This window comes from Pyrenophora tritici-repentis, chromosome 1 (genome assembly GCF_003171515.1).
Source record: "Pyrenophora tritici-repentis strain M4 chromosome 1, whole genome shotgun sequence".
In the NCBI taxonomy this organism is placed as follows: domain Eukaryota; kingdom Fungi; phylum Ascomycota; class Dothideomycetes; order Pleosporales; family Pleosporaceae; genus Pyrenophora; species Pyrenophora tritici-repentis.
In genome coordinates, this window is record NC_089390.1 from 1,353,505 (window position 1) to 1,371,224 (window position 17,720).

At 52.1% G+C, this 17,720-nt stretch overlaps 6 protein-coding genes across 6 annotated transcripts; 3 read left to right on the top strand and 3 right to left on the bottom strand.

Moving 5' to 3' along the window:
• Nucleotides 1-852: 852 nt before the first annotated feature.
• PtrM4_005270 (uncharacterized protein) lies at nucleotides 853-1,875 on the top strand (the record flags this gene model as incomplete). Its single annotated transcript, XM_001930539.2, has 4 exons — nucleotides 853-906; nucleotides 958-1,629; nucleotides 1,676-1,796; nucleotides 1,856-1,875. The coding sequence occupies 4 exons, from the start codon at nucleotides 853-855 to the stop codon at nucleotides 1,873-1,875; spliced, it is 867 nt and encodes a 288-aa protein (XP_001930574.2).
• A 1,665-nt stretch (nucleotides 1,876-3,540) lies between these two features.
• PtrM4_005280 (HTH-Tnp-Tc5 multi-domain protein) lies at nucleotides 3,541-5,325 on the top strand (the record flags this gene model as incomplete). The annotated part of the gene is made up of 3 exons (XM_001930541.2): nucleotides 3,541-4,030; nucleotides 4,087-4,108; nucleotides 4,158-5,325. 3 exons carry the CDS (start codon nucleotides 3,541-3,543, stop codon nucleotides 5,323-5,325), a joined length of 1,680 nt encoding a protein of 559 aa, XP_001930576.1.
• Nucleotides 5,326-8,234: 2,909 nt separating this feature from the next.
• Nucleotides 8,235-8,405, bottom strand: PtrM4_005290 (uncharacterized protein; the record flags this gene model as incomplete). Its single annotated transcript, XM_066102759.1, has 1 exon — nucleotides 8,235-8,405. One exon carries the CDS (start codon nucleotides 8,403-8,405, stop codon nucleotides 8,235-8,237), a length of 171 nt encoding a protein of 56 aa, XP_065964961.1.
• Nucleotides 8,406-11,410: 3,005 nt separating this feature from the next.
• PtrM4_005300 (PXA domain containing protein) lies at nucleotides 11,411-14,255 on the bottom strand (the record flags this gene model as incomplete). Its single annotated transcript, XM_066102760.1, has 3 exons — nucleotides 11,411-11,795; nucleotides 12,810-13,677; nucleotides 13,736-14,255. 3 exons carry the CDS (start codon nucleotides 14,253-14,255, stop codon nucleotides 11,411-11,413), a joined length of 1,773 nt encoding a protein of 590 aa, XP_065964962.1.
• A 245-nt stretch (nucleotides 14,256-14,500) lies between these two features.
• PtrM4_005310 (mediator RNA polymerase II transcription subunit 10) lies at nucleotides 14,501-15,030 on the top strand (the record flags this gene model as incomplete). The annotated part of the gene is made up of 3 exons (XM_001930544.2): nucleotides 14,501-14,522; nucleotides 14,570-14,687; nucleotides 14,742-15,030. 3 exons carry the CDS (start codon nucleotides 14,501-14,503, stop codon nucleotides 15,028-15,030), a joined length of 429 nt encoding a protein of 142 aa, XP_001930579.1.
• Nucleotides 15,031-17,086: 2,056 nt separating this feature from the next.
• On the bottom strand, nucleotides 17,087-17,393 carry PtrM4_005320 (uncharacterized protein; the record flags this gene model as incomplete). Its single annotated transcript, XM_066102761.1, has 2 exons — nucleotides 17,087-17,237; nucleotides 17,311-17,393. The coding sequence occupies 2 exons, from the start codon at nucleotides 17,391-17,393 to the stop codon at nucleotides 17,087-17,089; spliced, it is 234 nt and encodes a 77-aa protein (XP_065964963.1).
• Between the last annotated feature and the right edge of the window lie 327 nt (nucleotides 17,394-17,720).

A 17,720-nucleotide genomic window follows, 5' to 3' on the forward strand; every position in this document is an offset into this window, starting at 1 on the left:
CTTATGTAGAAAGCGTGGACCTGATAGCCGGACGTGTTTGCGCATGCTGAGTGCTGCTTGTGCAGCTCTTGGCTCGCTTTATTATGTAACAAGCTGCGCTTGTGATGGGTGGAGCCAGTCAGTGGCTCGCCGGTGTACTCGGAGCAGTGAAGATGCATGCCTTCCGACGCACGCCGCGTGCCAACAATGAGGTGTCGTTGGCGGTGTGATGCTCGGAAGCGGCTTCCATCGGGCACCGCAGCTTGTTGAAGGAGGAAATGGAAGCATGCACAGAAGTCGTGGTGGAAGGGTGCTGCATGTCGCACTAACCGTCTTGGGTGGCGGTGAAAAGTACTGCCTGAAACCGTGCCCCGCTTCGTCATTGGCGGCGTCCCTCACATCAAATTTCTGAACGACAACATTGTCTCGCCACAACTACTCAGATCAAGTCAGGATATAGAAATCATCCAACATGGCGACTACAGTGGACAAGGTGCGTATTCGACTACTTCTGGTGTGCCTTCGCCGTATGCTAACAATGTGCGACAGATCAAGGATATCGAGGCCGAAGTGAGCGACCCCCAACCAGCGACCCGTAATACCGTGACTTACACCAATTGTAGATGGCCAAGACCCAAAAAAACAAGGCAACGTCGTTTCATCTTGGTACTTCACTCCGATCGAACACTGCATGTGTAGCATGCTTATACTTGGACAGGGCAACTGAAGGCAAAACTCGCTAAGCTCAAGAGGGAACTGCTCGAGCCCTCAAGCAGCGGTGGCGGTGGTGCAGGTGTAGGATTCGATGTTGCTAGGACTGGTGTGGCCAGTGTTGGCTTTATTGGCTTTCCATCGGTGGGAAAGAGTACGCTCATGAGTAGATTGACAGGACAGCACTCTGAAGCCGCCGCATATGAGTTCACTACGGTTCGTGGTGTATATCGGGTATTATAGTGATGTGGAACTAACAGAAGCCAGCTTACTACTGTGCCGGGTCAGGTCATGTACAACGGAGCCAAGATTCAAATTCTCGATCTTCCCGGTATCATTCAAGGTGCAAAGGACGGCAAGGGTCGTGGTCGACAGGTCATCGCGGTGGCGAAAACATGCCATTTGATTTTTATTGTCTTGGATGTCAACAAGCCCCTCACGGACAAGAGCGTCATCGAGAACGAACTGGAGGGTTTCGGTATAAGGATCAACAAGAGCCCACCAAACATTGTCCTCAAGAAGAAAGACAAGGGAGGTATTAACATTACGGCGACTGTTCCACTTACACACATCGACCACGGCGAGATCAAGGCCGTATTGACCGAATATCGAATGGCAAACGCGGATGTGGCCATCCGGTGCGATGCCACGGTCGATGATCTGATCGACGTCATTGAAGCCAAAGGACGAAGCTATATCCCAGTCATCTATGCACTGAACAAAATTGATGCCATTAGTATCGAGGAACTGGACCTGCTATATCGGATTCCGAACGCTTGCCCGATTAGCTCCGAGCATGGGTGGAATATCGACGAGCTCCTCGAGCAGATGTGGGAGAAGTTGAATCTCGTGCGCGTTTATACCAAGCCCAAGGGCAAAATGCCGGATTATTCGGCGCCTGTTGTATTGCGATCAACGGCTTGCACGATTGAAGACTTCGTATGTTTATGATTTGAAATCACGCCAATACGCTAACGGGAACTAGTGTAATTCCATCCATAAGACAATTGTGGACAATTTCAAGCATGCCATTGTCTATGGCAAGTCGTGCAAGCATCAGCCCCAGCGGGTGGGACTTTCACATGAGCTCGCCGACGAGGATATTGGTACGTACATGGTCGGACTGGGATTCTGAATGGACATGTTGAGCTCACGTATTGGCCAGTCACGATAGTCAAACGCTAGATGAGGTGTTGCGATAGAAGTGAGTCAAGTGGAGAAGGCATTTGGAGGCTGATGGATGGCTAAAGCAGTCTCACTGGGCTAGGCATAGCAGATGGCAACAACGGAAGGATGACGAGCAGGACTAGGCGTGGAGGCCATGTTGAGGGCTGGATTGGCCAAGGACTCGCCTCAGTAGCACCGCGGACGACATGGAAACGACACGAGTTGTGGGCCGGACAGGTTACGGCGCGGTACCTGGTACTGCCAATCGCTAATGGTCAAGGAAGTGGTGGCGGACCGATACCGTCGGCAAGCTATCAATAACCACGAGTCTCGCTCGCGTGCCGAGAAGGCGTGCGTGGAGAGGCGAACTGTCTGATTGAATTGTGGTGGTACTGGGGCTGCGGGTGGGATTGAAACGGCACCCGCATTTCACCAGGTCTTGCTTTTTTCCATATTTGCTTCGGAATAGGATGGAATTTGATCAGCACTGGCAGGCCCATTTTTGTGGTGTCGGAGTTGCATTATTGGTCTGCTAACGGGCGCAGCGGTCGAGTCGGAGAAATGCAGCAGGGAGGGGGGGGGGTGTTGCTGGCGACTCAGAGAGCAGGCTGTCAGTCGGGCGCTAAATCATCAAGGCTCCCGGGGCCTGAGTGGCTGGACTTGCAAACATGGTGGAGCAGACCAGTTCAGCCGTCGACACTCTCTGTCTCTCCTTTATGCACAGCACAGGCTCTGGTTGACGGCACTGGCGGTCGCGTACCTGAGCAGCGACTGAATCGGGGTCGGACAGATTAGTGGCACGAGGGCACGGCAACGGCCAGCATGAGCATGTCCTGGGGATGGACTGGGGCGCAATATGGCGCTCCATGGCCGCTTCGGGACGCGCAGATTAGCCGGCCGCTTCAGTGGTCATGGTTATGGTGAGCGGTGCGAGGGCCTTGATGGGACGATCGCACCCGGCCGCGTCGACATGGCATCCATCAGTCAGGCGTCGAGGCACGCACTGGCACTGCTACTGTAAGCCCAGGCGGCCGCACAACTCTGGCCCGCGTTTTCCTAGGGGCGCATCCCCGATGGCGACCCACGCGCGCTAAGCCCAACGTCGTCGGTCGCGTTGCTTGTCGCTTGGCCAGCATGACCGGGATCACACGCCCACACGCCCGCCAGGCTTGCCGGCAAGCTTGGGCTCGCTCAAACAAACAGGGCCACTCTCCCGCCAGCTGCAGTAGGCCGCGCCCGCATCGCACAGCCAGGGCCTGTTACCGGCGTCCCCAGACTCATGCTCAAGTACGCGCTGCAGGCCCGCCGCGCCACGCCTTCCCTGCAGTTTCAATTCTCCATCTGAGCCCACTGCTTTGCCGCGCTGCTTTATACCTAGAGCACCATCTACCTGGCTGCCGACACCATCTGCACTGCCTTTTGTCTGCCCTATCCCCGCTACTGCCACCTGTGCTGCTGCGGTACATTGACTTGTTACTGTTTCGCCTCAGGAACCACAAGCCCATCTCATGCATGCATGCCCTCGCCCACACTGACCTCACCCACGCCACCCAGGTATACCAACACCAAGGCGTAGGTGCATATGCCCGCTGCCATCCCGCCCTGCTGCTGCTGCTGTCTTGAAAACGCTCACGTCTTCCAACCATCTGCTTTCATACACCACTTCACTGTCCACAACCAAGCATGAGCCAGTTACAAATGGATCACGAACACCACCACCCCCACCAGGAGCCCTTCGAGGACCATCATACTGCCTGGCACGGCGATGGTGGATACAATCCACACCACCATTCTCCAGTCCAGGACTACAGTGGCTTCAGCACTTTTGCGCCACTCCCCATGGAGCCCCTCTATGGCACCGGCATGCATCCGCCTCACCAAACACACCAAACACACCCAACACCGAGGACGACCCATCCCCAGCTGCAACCTCTGATCATGCCTCAAATGCCACAGTGGCCGAGCATGTTGACGAGCCAGTCGACATACCAAGCTCCCTTGTTTCCCTCTGCCCCACCGCCCATCACCCCGGCATCAGCAACCCCCGTGTCAGCATCTTCCACGCACTCCCGGACTTCGTCAACTCCACGGAAGACGCTCACCGACTCGGACCGTAGACGCATGTGCCAATACCACGAGGACAACCCTACCGTCAAACAAACCGAGATTGGAGGTACGCCAGCTTCAAGCCCAATACCAACACACAACGTTTTACTGACATTACTATAGCCATGTTTGGTGTGGAACGAAGGTACTACCACAACTACCTCATACTCTATGCCCTACTGACAGCTATCTAGTACTGTGTCAAAAGTGTTGCGTCAGAAGGAGAAGTATCTGTACCAAGACGATGGCAGCCGATCACCCATCAAACGGTCCAAAGGCAAATTTCCAGACATTGAACGCGCTCTGTCCAACTGGGCCAGAAACCACCAGAGGCAGGGGCTGCCTTTATCAGACGCTATTATCCGGGACAAGGCACGCTTCTTCGCTCAAACTGTCGGCAACACTGACAGCCACCTCAAGGCCAACAGCACCAGTTGGTTGGAGAAGTTCAAACAAAAGAACCATCTCATGGGAGCAAGGTCAAGGAAAGGCTCCATAGCTGAAGAGTCAGAGGGCACTTCCAATCCGCCGTCCAATGCGCATACGCCGGGAGCCATCTCGCCTACCTCGCCCGGTGGGGTATCCCCTGGGACTGTGACGATGAAAACCAAGAAGAGCGAGGAGAACCTCAAGACCGAAAGTCCCGATACATACGAGTACATGAACCGCCGCCGCCCGTTCCACTCACAAAGCAGTACTTCTTTGTCTAGCGTTTTCACCGACACAGCACCTTCGTCCTTCTCGGCCGGTGCCACAAGCCCTACATCGCTCTCTTCCCCTTTCTTCACGCCGGACTCGGCATGCGGTCCAAGCCCATTCATGGGCCGTCAATCTGCCAACGGGCAACCCGGGAGCGGCAATTTCCAACGACCGCGAAGTCAAACTTTCCCCATGCTTGTAGGTGTCGAGCAGTACATGTCGCCACCGGGTTCATCCGACGCGCTTACCCCAAAGTATGTCAGCAGCGGTACACTCGACTCTCCCATGGCTGACATGCCTGGTTCACTGCCCGCAATTGACGAAGGGATGTCCCTCTCACCAACGCAAGCGCCAAACTCGATGCAGCCTCCTCCTATCCCGAGTGCGGCTGGCCATATGGACGACAAGGATTCATCCGCCGATTCCTCGCCGATCACGCCATCCCAGGAAGAAGCTGCACGCGCGTTGGAGCTCGTCATGAATTTCTTCCAGTCGAAGAGCGCCGGTCTTGACATCGAGCCACAAGAGTATGTCACCATCGGCAAGCTGATGGAGAAGCTGCGAATCAAGCGCAGCTCCGAAAGCCTACCATCCGACATGCGACGTGTGTCAGAGCCCAGCTTTACGACCCCCAAGCTCGAAAGCATCGATGCCATCCATTAGCGAGTCGGCTGTATCGCCCTGTGGCTCCTCTTACAGCCCCAAGACGCTTACGACTACCCTTCTTCTGTGGAACGACTCCCTTCCATGTTTGGTTTCAGAGAAGCAGAATTGCACAACGTGTCTGGATCACGAGGCCATAATTATGGACACGCGCACGGCTAGCATTGCGCATTGGAGCCGCTATTTGGATTTGATTTCCTAGTCGCATATCTTGCATTTCCCACATCAGCATCACTAGCGTTGGTTTCTGTTTCTTCACTATTCCTTCACTGGCTTGGATTATCTATCACTCTATTCTCATTTATTACTCGACGAACTACTATACCCCCCTTTAGGCAGCGCGCAGCACCCCACTATTTCCGACTCTATCCCCTTACCAAAAGAAGACTGTAACCGCTCGCGCGGACCATTATTTTGTACGATTTACTTATACTGTTTTTGACCCTTGATGCCATGATTTGCCGAGCGTGGCCTCCATGTTGGAGTAACCGAGTCTCAAACGGAAGAATGGGTTTCGTACGCACATTTTGTACCCTATACGTGGCTCGCGATATAGTTGTCTACCCCTGCCAAGAAGCGGCGTGACGAAATGGTGTTTTACACTTGAAATGCTATTAATGCTCAGTACGACATAGATAGGATGTTGTGTGTCCTCAAACCACTAGTGACATTTCTGGACCTTGACCTTAGTTGGGCGCGACGCTATAGTGGAGCAGCACTGACATTTTGATGATCGACATGGGTCTTACTTGGAAACAGATGGTACTTGCCGCTTTACCTGTCATGGCCGCCTCGGCATGGGACTGCAACACCGTTTGAGAAGGGATAGACACAAGATGGCGAGATTGTGCAAAAAGAGAACATGGGGCCTTTCGGGAGATAAGCTGCCGACGGCATGCAGATCTTGAAAAGCAAGGACTTGGCTAACCACGAGACGATCTGTTTTCGAAATCAATCCTGGAAATGCCTTCCCCCAAACGTCAGTTGTATACAATGCATAGCCTTCGATCGGCACTTGACCAGGTTTTGCGCTCTTCCCCGCCTTTGGACGAGAGAAAGCTTGGACATTGAAAAATCATCTGCACCTCGTAGCCAGCCAGGTAGCCGTCATCACAGGTTTAACTCAACTTGGCCTCTCCCTGCTTGCCCAAACACGGCGCATACGCAACGTGTGCATAAAACATAATCATGACGCGCAGCACACATGTGGTAGATTAAAATAAACAACAAGCTCAAACATGTTGAGCATCCTCTTTCCTCGCCAGGGCCTTGTGTCTGTCGCGCATGTGTCCAGGGATCCAAGGGGGGTATTTGATAGGTACCTCCTTCCGTCTTCCCCGAGGTGAGCGGGAACTTTCCTGCGCAGGTTGCTTGGCTGCCATGTCAGTCAGTCAGTGTCAACGGGAAGCCATGAAGCGAAAAGAAAAAGGGTTGTCCGCTTCTGGACGGCACTGAGACGAGACGAGACGAGATGAGACGGCGGGAAGCGAGGCTTGTCACTGGTTTCGGGAATGCCATGGTGTAATCGACAGCAAAAAGCGACCAAGCAGGGGCTTTCCTTCCTCGGTGCCGCCGCGCAACATGACGGCGGATTTGCGTTTGCTGCGTCTGAGCTTTTTTGAAAGGGCAAGCACTGGCCAGCCGTGCTTTGTTGTCGTCGTGAGTCGTGTCGATAGACTGGAACAGGTCTGGTGCGCTGCAACTCTCTGGAGCAGCTTGTCGCGGGAGGTACCTACCTAGCTGAGTGGGGGCATGCTTCGCTAGTTAGTGCCTAACGTAACGACTTGTCTAGTTGAACAATAGATTCAGTTCGGATTTGGTTCTCCTTGCTCAATACATGACGCGGGCAACAGCAGCAGAGCTGAGAGAGAACAGCACTTGCAAATTGCGACGCACGCACGACGCGCCCAAAGCGAATGTTTGCCATGTGTTTACTTTTTTAACCTTCAGCCTAACTCAACACCGTTATCTTATCGGGTTCGCGAGCTTCCGTAAAACGTTGGCGGTAAAAGCAGCGGAGAGTTTTTGTTTTCCTTCGCTAACCTGGTGGCGGCTTACTTAGCTGCACGGCTAGCTGAGCATGGAAGAAGCAAGAGCATGTCCACACGCACCACCACGGCTGCTGCTACCACCCACGCCAAACGACGCGTGCGCATGCCCGCGCAAACCATCGGCATTCATTTCGGCATGTCTCCTACCCAGCGGCAACATGTCCCATCTACTGTTCGCTTGCTCGCGAGCGTTTGTTTTGCTTTTGCGTCATGTTTGCTTTTGACTGGGCTGCACGTACGAGGATCGGTACGGTACGGTCCGGTGCCGTGTGTGGGCAAGTTCAACTGTTCACAGAGGAGGGAAGAAGGGACGCAGCCACGTAGCCAGCCACCCAGACCTTGCACAATGTGAAAGTGGAACCTGCCTTTCCACAGAGTAAGCTCGTAAAAAGAGAGCCAGTGAAAGATGAAGGCCAGGCCTCGTCATCATCTCCTCTAGAAGCGAAGAAACCCCAAACGTAGGGAGGTAAGGCGCCCGTAACGCTAACATACGACGACGTATGCGTACTACCAACCTGTCAATCGATAACCAGGAGGTAAGCACCGGACAAAAATGAGGAACGGCGACGCTAGAAGGCGCCATTGGATCTGTACACATACTGTACAATCTTACCTTGAGCATCTGGCAAGGTACCGGTACATTCGTACGAACAACCAACAGCCTTGCCCGACTCTCCGGCCCCCCTATCCGCTGCACGCATCGCTCCATCGCCAACGCCAACGCAACACTACACGGCATCATCTCCCATTCGACGTCAGCCATGCACCTGCAAACACGCAACACCACACCGACCGATCGGTGAGCAAGGCCAGAGACCCCAAACCACACGAATATAGTTCATCAACAAACCCGGGGAGCTAGGCTACATCAAACCACGATATCCACTTGCTCTCGGTTGCACCAAACATTATATTCGGCCCTACTTTCTCATCAAACCCATGATCCCCAGCCGAACCACCCCCCCAGTTCCGGCCCCGACAACAAGTGGCAGGTGTAGCGCACAAGACAGAGACCAGGCTAGACGTCATGTTTGGTCCATCGACAGTCGGTAGGTCGGTTATTGTGCCACGCCAGCCTGGCGAGTGCAAATCAGCTGCCGATCGCTACTAATAGCTTGGTTTTGGATTTGCAATAGTCTTGAATGCGTGATGTGCATATGCGAAGAAAGATGGGGAGGGGAAATTGGGGAAATGGGAGGGGCAGCACCCGGGAATAGATTTCCTTTGCTTCATGCGCTTAGGAATAAGCAAGCAGAGTTTCGCCGCAAGATGAGGAAGGAGTATGGTCTGCGGTATTGCCATGTTCGTTCTGCGCTTCATGCAGTAGCACCACATGTGCGCTAGTTACCCCACGTGATTAACTTTCGATGCTGTGTAACACGGTACGGGACCGGGTAAGCAAGATTGTGCTGCTCGAGGTACAGCATTGCAGGCGCCCCAGCCTCTGTGCGAGGTATTTGTAACAAGAGGCCCAAATTTAACACACGGTACGTCTACTTGTTATATTGTCGGTACTTGCATAGCACTGTGCGCAAAAGACCACGGGACTGTAATGTACACGTGTGGTCACTGCCGAAGTTGACTGTGGCACACAGCAATACTCCACGCGTACTCTGTCATTCTAAGAAATGACACCTGAAGACGATGTTCTTGAGATACGTTGTTTTGCGTGGTACACTGGGCACTGGGCAGGCGTTCGCATTGCTGTGTACAGACGACCGCACTACATGTTCTCAGGTTGCTGCTGTACCCGGCCGTCTTGCACTCCCTGTCAGACGCGCCTATCCGTTACTCCAAGAGTGTTACTCAGGTACTGACAGCGGTGCGTCGCATGAACCGGTATCGCAGACTGTTCAACTGCCGAAATGAGACATAGCTTGACGACTATGTGGAAGAGCAGCGACTTGGTCTACTTTGCATGAGATCAAGTGCGTGTTGCAACCGCCCGTTCTTCGTCACCTATAGCCCGACTGCCAGCGTACGCTTACTAGCAAGCGAACCTTCTATCCTTTCCTCTTTGCTTAGCTACACCATCTCCATCAATGCCATCGCCGTTCGTGCCGGAGAAGCTGAAGCGAGTCTGCCCTACGTACGCCTCACTATTAAGTTCTTATGCTTACCCCTGGGAGGTGACAGTTCGGTAGCATGATTGCCCGCTACGGGTGATGTCTTGCATCTTCGAGTCATATTCCCCGTGGTAGACCATCAATAGACATTTTAAGCCCTTAACCGGTTGAAACATGGTTCGATTGAGAAAGTGCTGCTGCCCACTGCAACCCCTATCACTCGGTTAATACCACAGCATGGTAGATGCTGGACCGTTCATGCTAGGGTATCGCAACTACTACCGGGTTTGTCCTTGCCCTGGACCTCGTGCCGCTCAGGAACAGGCAATGTCGCATCTTGTGAGGCGCTTCCAGGGTCATGACATCGTTGCTTGCGTATTTCACGGCGTCGCAAGCCTGCCTGGGTGGGGGTTCCTGGCCTGATTTCCAAGGTAAACGGATTAAGGTTTCAACGGTTATCCAGGTAGCCGAGTCATTCTGTACGTCAACATCGCTTTGGTGGCGTCTCGAGAAGCGACCATGGAGGCGACCAGAGTTTTACGCACGCGCCCTCAAAGCGCGCGTTATTCGATAGGATCGGAAAGAAGGGAAACCCATATGCGAAAGAGCTGTGCCGCACCGCAGAGCAGTCTGCCTTGAGCCTCGTTTCGCCTCACACACTTGCTGCCCGACCCAAAGCAAACGCCCTGAAACATTTTGACTGCGCTAGGCTATCCACGAACATGAAGTCAGGTACCGTGATCCTTGCAAAAGCGATAAGAGATAGATGGCTGTGAGCTGTAGGTGCATGCGGGGTAGCCTTTTGAAACGTTAAACCTCCCGGCCCACCATCGCTTCTGCTAAATTGTCTATTACCTATAAACGATTGAAACGTCGCCTAAATGAGGCTGAGCTTGTGTTGAGACAAGAGGAGTTCGCGCGACGCAGCCAAGATGGGGCTCGTGGTGGCAATGTTGATGGTGATTTGAGTCTTAGTCGGCGCCCGCCGAGCGGCGTTCCGATCCAAGTTTCTTTTCGGACCCATTTCGCGTGGTGGGGCATGAACGCAGGAAGGGCGGGGCTACGGAAAGCTGGTTAAAGACACGTGAAAGTGCGGTGGAGTTTGGAACGCTACCTAGGTAGGTACATCGTATGTATGTATGCTGCTCCTTGTCACTGCCGAGGATCATCGCGGTGTGGTACTGCATTGTGAATCGAGAACCCCAATAGCGGAGTTAGGCACTTGAATTCTCGTATTCTTGTCAATTTGCGAGTGTGTCATGGTGAAGTTCAGCGCTCGTCGTCCAATGCCCATCTTTGTGGGCTACCGGCTGTATGCACATTGTAGGACACGGACCGTCGGGTTATCCGAGCGATTAACATGCAGCTTAGACAAGCTGCTGTCCAAGGGACGACTTTCCCATGACCTAGATACTCTCCTACAGCTGAAGGATTCGCCGACCATCTGCATATGATGGTTCGATAGGAGATTGTGCATTGCGGGGTATCTCGTGGTACTTTTTTCTGTAGTTTCCGTTTCGGCAGTACCCCGAATAGTCAGGTGCTCGCTCTGGCATGCAGTCAACCCTGACTCCGGACGCCATGTGCCTCAACAATTTTCCATTTGAATTTTTTCATTGGTCCATACCCCTCTTTTCGGGACCAGCGGTGTACCTTGTCCACCACACTTGTTGCTATCGGACGCGCGATGAGTTGGTAATACATGGAAGTACATTATGCAGCCAGATTTTTCGCTTTTAGTGCTGCTGCATGACAGTTTCGAGCCACGAGTGGAAGCATGTATGCGATTGAGGAGCTTGGGATCGAGCTCCGGTCGTGAGTAGAGCGAGTGATGGCTTTGCGCAACGGACCGTGCCCAGTAGTTCGCGCATTTAGCGGTGAAAGCCGATGTGTACGGACTGTGAATGAAACCAAGCCCCCACAAACCACTGAGATCTCCCGCAAGCTTATGACGATAGGATTTGATTCTTAACTAATGCGTTCTTCTAGTAGATCCTTGACGCCTTGATCACCCAGTTCCGGAAACAGGCGCAGAACAATCAGCTCGACAACCTGGAAGACAAAATGCTTGTTGAGGTAGGTGTCATCGAGGCAGCTTAGAATATCTTCTATTTGTCGAACTTGGTCTTCGTGTTCGGAACTCGCGAAGAAACCTGCCGCTACTTTAGATGGTACCAAGTCCAGTAGTGTAGCGGCACACCGGTGCTTGATCACCTTAGCCTCTTCATCGGTTGGCATCTCTCGTGGGGGCCCAAGCGTATTGCTAGGAAAGAGTGTCGCGCGAAGTGTGCGAAGCGCCACCGGAAGGAAAGCGGGGTTCAGGATCCTCGTGTGGATAGTATGCGAAAGGAATCTGCAGTTGCAAATGGTCAGCAAACGAGAGGCATGACGAAGAAACCCCATTGGTGCAGCATGAACCCAGTGCGATTATCTTAGGCTTCGATGGATAAAGCAGTCCGCGGGACCGTCAACTGGTGATCGGACATAGCGGAGGCCATAGTGCACATAACCAATGAGTTGAACAACAGTGGATATGAATACTGATGTGGTCCGCAAAGTGAGGCGCATGCCCACGTCAAGCGAGATTGACTGCTCAGCTCAACGCAGCATGCATGTCGTGGTGTTGAAAAGATCCAGACCGCCCCAAGCATTCGGACACATTATCATTCGTCCAATGTTTCAACGCACTGATCAAACAAACTATGCCGTGCTGAGCCGGAGGAGTGCATGCTTGCTGCGATCGTCAATAGGAAGACGAGATGACCGCAGCAGAGTTGCAGGCCGCTAGATTGAGCAAGGCCGAGGAATGAGGCGCCATCAGCTGTTGGCGCTCACCGGGGCAAGGTCGAGATTCGTGGCCAATGTCGTACTTTGACCTTTAGTGCGGCCAGTCCCGAGATGGACAGATGGGTGTAGGCAGATCAACCGGCGCGTAAGCGACCCTACTAGGGATGCTGGTATCATGATAAGACGGCTCAGGCTGCGCAACACCCTAGGCTCATACTGTAGTGCACTTCCGCTAACAGTAACGAGAAGGTACCCTATAGGATTCGCCGGGTCGTGATGCAAGCATCGTGTGGTCGATCGTGGTGTTGACAGAAGTGAGGGGCTAACCACGCCAAGCCCCCTTGTCCGAAACGTGTCGAGTTGCCGCCCGGAACGGGTGCCGAGGCTTGCATAAGATGATGCGCCACAACAAGGGTATTCCGGTGTGTAAGCCAGCGGGCCGTCGCATTCGCTGAAGCGAAGTCAAGTGACTGAAACCGTATGCGGAGCTATATCATCCTAGGTCGCACAGACCCACAGAGCATGCCAGCCTAGCCAACCAGAGAAAGGATGTCAAGATGGAAATATTATCAAAACTTACCTGTCCAATACGCCATCAGTATCACCCACACTACCTGGACCGACCAACGCTCCATGATGGAGCATGGAGATGAAGCCCAACAGCCAAGGCATGCGGACATCTAGCTCAGCAAACTGTGCTGCACAACTCCACAAAGCCATGTTGACTACAGGCCGTTTGGCTCCCAACGGGCGCCTGGATGCCGTAGTGTCTGCGTGCGGCATTTTAGATTGGCCAGACATCTCCACCGATGACTGTTCGCTTATGGCAGATCTGGACGGAAGGGAAGATGATGTCGCAAGACTGAAGATCACTGCACGCGCCGCAGTAAACGCCAGAAATGCGTATTGGACAACAGTCCAGAATAGCCCCGAAGTGTATCCGGTCGTAGTCTGATGACAAGGCTGACCGATGTCCAGTTGCTCTTTCGATCTGACGTCTGACCCTTCATGCGGCAGAAGACCGTAACGCTCTAGACGTGTCAATGACTGCTCTGTACTGGCATCTTCTGATTGGGAGTCCACCTCTTTAGGAGCATCGGTCTGTAGGACCTCACCTATTCTTGTAATACCTTCCCATAACACCCAGCCTTCACATGCTTTGCCACTGATGCCATTTCCAAGGATCATCTCTGCAAAGATTTCGGCAACTAGCGTGCGAAGGCAACCGTTTTCCAGATCCTCTGTTGGTAACAAGAGAGCTAACACGCCGTGGACCAGCAACTGGCGCCACGCGGACTCGCTTTCCCGTTGCTCAAAAACTGTTGACGGCACGAGATCGGTAGGGACAGGAGAGAGTGCAGGGTGCGGGTGGAGTGCGTGATAAATCGTGCGAGGATCCGATGCTAGTGAAGTGGATGAGGCGGCTTGATGCATCGCCAGGCGAAATGCTGACCAGAGCGCAATTAGACACCCTCCATGCGATAGTCCAGGGTCGGAATCACCTACAGCTCAGATGCGCCTGGAGTAGCTCAGGGATCTCGTCTAGCAATAGTGCTTCCAAATCAACCTTCCGGAGGCGTTGTTCGAGACCTCGCGTACAGTGGGCGATGATCTGAATTACTTCATTGACAAATACTTGATCTGGTGTGATCTTCGTGTACCACGTCTGTACGAACTCCTTTATGATTACAGAAATGATACCGTACAACTGGAGATCGACCTCATTTGAGCTTGTCAGGGGTGGTAGCATGTCTCCAATAGGGCGTGGCGTACTGCGTCCCTTCTCGCCGTTACCAAGTAGCACATTGTGAGAACAGAGCGTGCGTCGAATGAACGCTGCGGTCGCTTTATCCGAAGTTGTGTCTAGTGGAGCCTTCTGCGTCTCCACATTTCGAGTTGCACTCGTTGCACGAGGAAGGGGTAGCGAGTTGCTCCCGGGGACTCCTAGGGTAGACGATGCCGAAGATTGGAGGCTTGGTGGCTGCGAAGGAGGGCCTTCGACATCCCGATGCGTGCTCTCCGTCATCGCAGACTGATGCTCATTATCGCCGAAATTCGATGATTTCTATAACACGTGATAGCGCGCGGAGGTGCCGTCTAGATGAGAGTTGTGTGGAAAGATATGGTAAGGTGAGAGCGATGACGACAGAAAGCCGGCAATAGTCAAGTAAGTACAGCCGAAGCTTGGCGGCGCGTTAGTAGCGCGCCCTCACCTCGCATCAACATCAGGAATCACCAAACCTCACAGAACGGCAAACTTCTAGCATCAGCATGGCCACGATAGATCCTGAAGGTGGGCTACTATACGCGTTATTGGGGTTATACTCACGATTTCTACAGTGGCGATAGTGACCGTGGAAGCGCAACTAAAAGACATTGTGCAGAACCTCTACAACCTTATCGTGCAAGCGTACGATCACCATGGCAGTAAGACACAAGAGGCCATGAAGCGTGAGATGTATGTGGACTGTCGAAAAGCCCTGCATGGTCAGATAGATTAACCGACTCACAGCCAAGTCCTCGTCCAGAACCTAGTACAACTGTCGCGAACGGCTCCTTCGATACAGATCAATATCCCACCGGAGGTCATGAGTTATGTTGAAAACTCGAGGAACCCCGATATCTTCACCCGCGAATTTGTTGAGACTGTGCAAAGAATGAATCAAATGCTAAACGGCCGAGTCGACGCATACCGCATGTTGCAGGAACAACTCGCGCGGCAAGTCTCTAGCGCCATCCCAGAACTTAAGGAAGACGTTTCCTCTCTAGTCGAGGCTACCGGAGGCAGGGTGACAGTCTAACAGCCTTCTTCGTTTCCATTATTCTTATTCGCATTCATATGTTAGATTAAACTTCTGGGCTTGGGTAATTCTGGCAGTGACAACCCTGGGTTACATCTGAACGCGACCTCAAAGACAGCTACGGAATATCGTTCAAACTGAAAAGAGTGGATTTCATTGCATGGGGTTGAGTATTGTCAAGCGACGCGGAGGATCCCATAACCAGTAGTCCGTCCAGACTGCGAGCACGTCTCATCAACGCACTGTGTATCGGTCCAGATTCGATGCCTTCGGTACAGTTGCAAAAGCATACCGGAGCGGCAAACGATGTTACATTTTCAAAGTGCAAATCAAGGTTTTGGAATTGTTTCATCCCCAACCCTGCAGGTACCCGGTTGAAGATAATAGCAGGGATGGGTGTTATCAAACGTCGAAATTGCCATACCCGCGACACCCATGTCTTCATAGCGAAAACCAGACCAAGCAAGATGTTTCAACGTAACCGCCCCTGTTCTCTTTTACCTTGATCCATGATACAAGTCCATTGCACATTGTAATGTATATGCGCTCCCATCATCGAAGTCAGACTAGCGCGACGATGCTTCTCTGCTGTCATCCAGCGGCAACGGATTTAACATGTCAGCGCGCGATCATCCGTCCCTGTGGTCTGAGAAGCCGGTGAAGAGCAAGAACCGCGCGCTTGGGTTGCAGCTGTAAGGCGCATTCAATACTCCGACATGATACGATTGGACATGACAAAGTTGATCAAATGTCACCAAAATGTCACCCAGTCGGGGTCTCTAGACCCACAACGCCATAGAGAAACCATGAGTCCCACATTATCACGCCAGTGGTGACATCAATTCAGAACCTCTCTAGGGTCGGTAGACCACGGCATCTATACCGAGACACCAACGAGTCATGTCTCAATAAACTTGCTATTACTCACGGATTACTCACGTCTGCAAATTCATATCCTCGCACGTGCAAACGCCGGCTTCGGATACTCGCCACTCGCCGCGATAACCTGTACAATAATCGGACCGATGGGATGGCTGGCCTAACGACTAGGGGTCCGCGTCAAACAAACGTTCTCGCCCCACGTGCTGTTATTCAGCCGATGTGGGTATGTAAAGCCGAACCGTCGATACGAGGGAGGGGAGCATAGAGCTAGCTGAATTTCTTCCTTGTGGGTGATACCGTTGGGCGGGCTGTCAACTTATTAAGGTTTATCGTGGGGTGGCCTTCGCTGCGTTGCCTACAAATGGACTGAAGGGTGGGATGACGGTGGGGTAACCGCTGAAGTAAGCTCTTTATTGACAGTACACGAGCAGGATTTGGAAAATATGATACGATTTCACTTACATGAATGGATCATCTATTGAGTGAAACGGGATGAATAAGGAGCGTAAAGCCCAGGGCAGGGCATCATAGAGTGGTTACCGTTTCCGCTTGTGAGTCTTCTGTGCTTGTAGTAACCATGCATGAACTGTAGTCCAGCGATAGAACCAATTCCAATAGGAAAATGACGGGAAAAGACAGGTAATTCATGTTTATTAAACTATGCTAGTTTCTCGTCGGAAAACTAGCAAGCGACATGGTAGGATATCGGCCTCTATTTATATCTTAAATTTTATTGAAGTACGTAGGCTACGCAAAGTATCGTTTTCGAGCGATACTTGGGTAAGAAGCAAAATTCTCGTTCTTTATCCAACGACCCAGTACCTTGAGACTATTCTCTATAGAGTGAAGTCGAATAATATGGATTTGAGTGAATATATATCGTGGCAAATAATCCAGCTGTATCCTGAATTTCTCTGTAGTGATGTGCTGTGGTTGGCAACAATGATTATTATAGATACATTTACTAGACAGAGAAAGCGTTTCCACCAGATATGTAATGCAACAATACATCTTCTCTTGAACCCCTTTCTCTCATACATTCAGCAGTAATCGTGACTTGAATTATACGGTGCTGCTAGTTAAACTACCCTACTTTCATGGCCGGTAGCGAACTCTGTCAGACCAAGGTTTCATAGATTAGATGTGCCAGCCCAATAGACCCACTATATACTTGTCACTGCCAGTTCTTCTTATTGTGAACAACTTTGGTCTTACCGTCATAATTATGCTCAGCATCCCGACAGCAGTAGTTTCGCACAAAAAGCCAATCGAACTTGACCGTGACTTCCCTACACCCTGATCCATCTTCCGCAGTACATCTTCCACTGTTGAGAGAGATTGGGATAGTAAGACGAATGGATCGACGTGGATACTGTGGCGTGTAGAGGGTAGACGTACGAGGTTGCAGGACAAACTGAGCATCCTGCTGAGACAAGCGATGCCGCATACAGGAAGATGGAGAGTTGGGAGAGAATGTGCATGATGGTGTTGTTTGCAGATGTGTGATGATGGTTCTTGATGGAGGTATTGGAGTTTACCTTCCTATCGACTTATTTATGTCTCATCTCATGTCCTTCTTTCGGACACCATTGAATATGCTGTAAGAAATTAGCGGCGGAGACTTTCGTATAAGATGCGCACGTGGCAAGATTAAACGACGAGAAAGTGGATTATGTACGAAGAGAGCTCCGTGATCCCTTCACTACTATGAATTTACCACTCGTTCTTGGTCTAGGTGATGTTGAGATGAAGCGCTTTCACCATCTCTAGGTATGTCGGACTGTGAAGTAGAAGAAAAGGGACAGTTC